The sequence below is a fragment of the Rhagoletis zephyria genome, unplaced genomic scaffold (genome assembly GCF_001687245.7).
Source record: "Rhagoletis zephyria isolate East Lansing unplaced genomic scaffold, Rhagoletis_zephyria_1.1 Rzeph_scaffold_06752, whole genome shotgun sequence".
NCBI lineage: Eukaryota > Metazoa > Arthropoda > Insecta > Diptera > Tephritidae > Rhagoletis > Rhagoletis zephyria.
The window spans coordinates 7,242-11,946 of record NW_016163835.1 but is presented as its reverse complement, the minus strand read 5'-3'; the positions used below and the strand labels follow the sequence as shown (position 1 = coordinate 11,946).

At 39.5% G+C, this 4,705-nt stretch overlaps 1 protein-coding gene across 1 annotated transcript; it reads right to left on the bottom strand.

The window, feature by feature from the left end:
• Window positions 1–3,246: 3,246 nt before the first annotated feature.
• On the bottom strand, window positions 3,247–4,699 carry LOC108373501 (uncharacterized). The gene is made up of 2 exons (XM_017629396.1): window positions 3,834–4,699; window positions 3,247–3,784 (listed from the first exon to the last, which is right to left on the bottom strand). Exons 1-2 carry the CDS (start codon window positions 4,532–4,534, stop codon window positions 3,604–3,606), a joined length of 882 nt encoding a protein of 293 aa, XP_017484885.1. The 5' UTR covers window positions 4,535–4,699; the 3' UTR covers window positions 3,247–3,603.
• Between the last annotated feature and the right edge of the window lie 6 nt (window positions 4,700–4,705).

Below are 4,705 nucleotides of genomic sequence, written 5' to 3'. Positions count from 1 at the left end.
ACTTAAGAAATTTTAACAACAAATAACTTATAAACAATGATATTATTTATATTTTTTAGTTATACATGTTTTAGAGGATACCTCCCTTAACATCCTGACCAAGTTTCATTTGTTAATTCCACCTGGTTTTCTTAAAACACAAGGTGCGGCTGACTACTAAAGCCCACCCGAGCACCAGACCTTGGAAAAAAGAGCGTTTTACCGCACTAAAAGCACAAAATTTTTTTTTAATCAAAGGATACTTTCTTTTATAACAGTTTGTGGTAAACAAAAGTAAAAAAATAAACAATATTTACATGTATAAATAAATACACATTCATGCTTACGAAGTAATACCACAGTACTGCACATTAAAACGGGTACATCTGGAGAAAGAACAATCGAATCACAACAAACGAAACTGAATTTTGAAGGGGAAGAGTAATACTTAATGATATCTTAAGTAGAAATGAACGAAATGTTGTTATATAATAAACCGTGTATTTACACTTAGAGGTTAGGATATCTCAAAATTCTGACGTGGTAGAGAAATTCTGCACCTGGATTCTGGATTCAGCACCGAAAAATCTAATAACCGATGAACTCAGGTGGCAAAAAAAGTTAACATTTTTCACTGTGTAATCAATCAATAATCAAGAAAATAAAAAAATAAACACTTAACTTATCTGCGTGCTAGCATTTTCAACGCGAATACAACTTAACAAGAACGCAAGAACGTGGGTTTGCAACTTCATCTTTTTATCAATCATGGTTTGCATTTTAGTGCATTTAAATTTGTAGATTCTTGTAAATTCAGAAATTTTAGTGCAGAAAAAAGCACTGAAAAGGGCACTAGGCACTAAACCATTTTTTTGGCGTTTTAATTTTCAAAAAGCACTAAATCTAGTGCTTAAAGCACCAAGTTGGCAACTGTGGTTGCAAAGCAACCTGCAATAAGGATGTCAGCCTTTTAAATTTGAACGTATACTCGGTACAAGCAAGTGGGGTCAGAGAACGAAAACAGACAATAGCACACGTATCGGTATCGTTTAGTTGCGCGCATAGAAGGTAACGAAACACAACCGAAATAGAAGTTAGTCCTCACAACACAAAACGAAACGATTCGTTTATTGATCCCCTAGTATACATACATACAAATATTTGTATGTACATACTGTGCATATCAGAGGACGTGGCATTTTGCAAGACACACAGAATGCTCAGAAATCTACTGAAGCAGCTGAACCATTCTGCTAACTGCATAGGCAACATTAATTTGCTGAGGACTAAAGGAATGATTCCTTTTGTTTTGTGTATCGTGTTTTGTTTCGGTTTTGCTCAGGATGAGTACCTTTACCAGAATCGAAACCAAACGAGCAAAAGAACAAACGATTCGTTTGGTTTGTGCTCGACTGCCGTTGAAATATATCGTGTATTGTTAGCGCTCGGGAATATTATAAGAAAAGTAACACAAAGCTATCGTACTTGTTGTGGCAATGGGTAGTGATACGTTTGGTTTGTTTTCGTACTCTGAGTGGGATGAATAGCGCAATAAACAGGTGAAATAATAAAACAGCTTTCTCGCTATATTTTCTGACATTCGGCTGTCTTATAGTCACATTTTATAGTCAAATTTTCAAATAAGGCAGTGTCAAAATCTTTCTTCTCACTCTAATATTACTTCACCTTGTATAATTCCACCATGGGGTACATGCAATAACACCATACGAAATAATTCCCATTACTTGGGCATTAAAAAGAAGTTTAAGAAGTGAACTAGGGTCATTTTATTATTATTCTTATGCATTCTTTGCAAACGTCAAGCTGTGAGGTTGTACTTATATTGTGCTCTGATTTTGGCTTTCTATTTGCTAGTTAATTGTGCTAATTCTGAGTTAAAGTAGTGATAAAAAGTGCCTATGAGTATCTTAGTGTGAAAAAATTGCAGCTAAGTGAAAGTTATTGTGTTTTATATTAAACTAAATTTAATTGAATTTCACTAGCATACATTCTAATCTTGCCGAGTCATTTGTTGCTATCATTGTTGTTGTATCTTTTGTAGTTAACTGAACTCGTTTTGTTTTTGCACATTTGTTCTATTCTTTTGGTTTACTTCTTGTAGTAATTCTTGTCACAGCTGTTTGCGTTGCGTTTCTTAAGTGTCATAATTACAGTGATACTCAAACTGTTCGCTACATTTATTTAAAGCTATTTAAGCTATTTACATCAGCTCTTTAATTGTTATAATTTATTTTGTTTGTTTTTTTATTAACAAGTGTTATTACATAAATCTTTCAATATGAAGTGCGATCTTAATACTTGCCAAATTAAAATCGATTCTGAACGGTACTTATCGTGCTGGCTTTGTGATGGTATTTACCATCTGAAATGTGCTGGTTTGACGGGAAGAATTCTGAACGCTATTATTGATGGCAAGGGCCTTCGCTGGTCTTACGTAAAGTGCAGGTCAACCGAAGTAGATCTTTTCAAGTTATTTACGCAAACCAGAAATGGTTTTACAGAAATAGGAAGAGAATTGTCAGTACTGACAGAAAAATTAAAGCATTATTAAAATGTGTTTAAATCATTCAAATGCTTAGATACCTTGCAATCTGTTAAGGATATCCGTGTGTCTAAACATAAGCGTCTTCATAGTCCATCTAAGGAAATTATTGCCGTTGCACATCAGAATAATCTTCCGACTGACTTAATTAATCTATCTTCTCCATGTCCTCCAGCATACAAGGAAACTAGTTGTGGTTCCGCCAAAGAAGTCAATCTTTGCCCCTAGATTTTCGAGAGACACTACCGAAGACGATATAAAGCTTTATATCTCATAAAAAATTACAACTGTCGACTTAAGCATCGGAAAATTTAATTTTAAATACGAAAGAAATATTGCTTCATTTAAAATTGACGTAAATTTAGATAGTTTTAGTGCGCTGCTTAGTAGTTCTTTTTGGCCCCCCGGAGCTTTCGTTCGTAAATTCGGATATAGGCCCAAGAAAGGAAATAAACCTCACATTTTCAATTCAGAGATTCTTCCAAATAATTATCATATCTATAGGCAAGATAGGGAGGACAGAATCGGCGATGGCGTACTCTTCGCTGTAGACTCTTCAATACCATCTGAAGAAGTTAGTTTTCCTTACATTGATTCAGTAGAATTCAAATGCATTCGTGTACAGGCTGGAAAAGGGTCTAATTACTTAGCTCTATGCTATATCCCTCCCCGATCTGACACATTGGTGTATTCACGACTTGTTAAATAAAAGACTCCAACGATGTCCTCTAGAAATCGCACGTTTATTGCTGCAGATATTGTCGCAAAATAGACCGTATACAAGATGGTTTCGCGCTTATATAGCAAAATGAATATTACAAAAAAACCGTACTAATGCAAATGGATTCTTGGCAAACAATAGAAATGTCAAAGTAGATACATAGTTATCGATAAACTAGGGTAGCCATAGAGTACAAGTTTGATAGTTAAGAAAACATGACAATGAGTTCACACTTAACTCTAAACATCCTGCCCGGTCGAGTCGGCTGACTCGAAATCATCTTGTTCAAGCAGGCAGCATAGCTTTTGAACAGCTCGGGTGATGCATCCACTCGCAGTCTTCAAAGTGACATTTCGGACGGCTCCGTCGTCTCCGTGATGCACTGCCACCACACGACTAAGACGCCACTGGGTTGGTGGTAGATTCTCATGCCGCACCAACACCACATCGTTGACTCGGATATCCGGACGCGTCGCTGCCACTTATTGCGCCTCTGGAGCGTGATCAAATACTCGGAGCTCCAACGCTGCCAAAACTGCTGGTGGACTTGTCGTACCCACTGCCACTGGNCAACGCTGCCAAAACTCCTGGTGGACTTGTCGTACCCACTGCCACTGCTTCAAGCGATTGGTGGGAATCTCGCGTATGTCTGGCTCCGGCACAGCTAAAAGCGGTGCTCCGATGAGAAAGTCCCCTGGTGTCAATGCAAACTTCTCGTCTGGGTCATCGTACAGTGGAGTGATCGGACGAGAATTGAGACACGCTTCTATACGCGCGGCCAGGGTCTGCAATTGGGTGTACCACATAGTCTGAGAACCAACACAGCGGACCAGATGATGCTTGGCAGATTTAACCGCAGCCTTCCAGAGACCACCCTGGTGTGGTGCACTAGGAGTGATGAAATGCCGCTGGGTGCCCATGCTCGCTAACGATCGTTGATTGTTCTCATTGTTCCATGCCGCCACGTCTTCCTGGAGCAGTCGATTCGCACCCACAAATGCCGTGCCGTTATCGCTGTATAAGTCGCGGCAAGGACCCCGCCGACTGGTAAAGCGTGTAAAAGCGCCGAGGAAGGCTTGCGCAGACAGATCATCCACCACCTCGATGTGAACGGCTCTAGTCGCCATGCATACAAAAATAGCCAAGTATGTCTTCACGAGAGTGCGAGAGCGTTTTGTGCCAACACGTAGAGTGAAAGGGCCACAATAATCCACCCCAGCGGATACAAATGGTCTTGCAGGTTTAACTCGCTGCCCGGGTAACGAAGCCATTTGCTGCTTGAGGAGCACCCCTCGGTGACGTCGACATACGACGCAGTGGTGTACAAAGGACTTGACAGCTTGTCTTGCGTTTAAAATCCAAAAACGGCGACGAAGTGTATGCAGCGTCAGCTGTGCTCCTCCATGTAGCGTTGTTTCATGAGCTTGTCGGATTAAGAGGTG

What these genes read in the sequence shown, in the direction of transcription:
- LOC108373501 (XM_017629396.1), bottom strand. Translation starts at nt 4,534, where the DNA reads ATGGCTTCGTTACCCGGGCAGCGAGTTAAACCTGCAAGACCATTTGTA.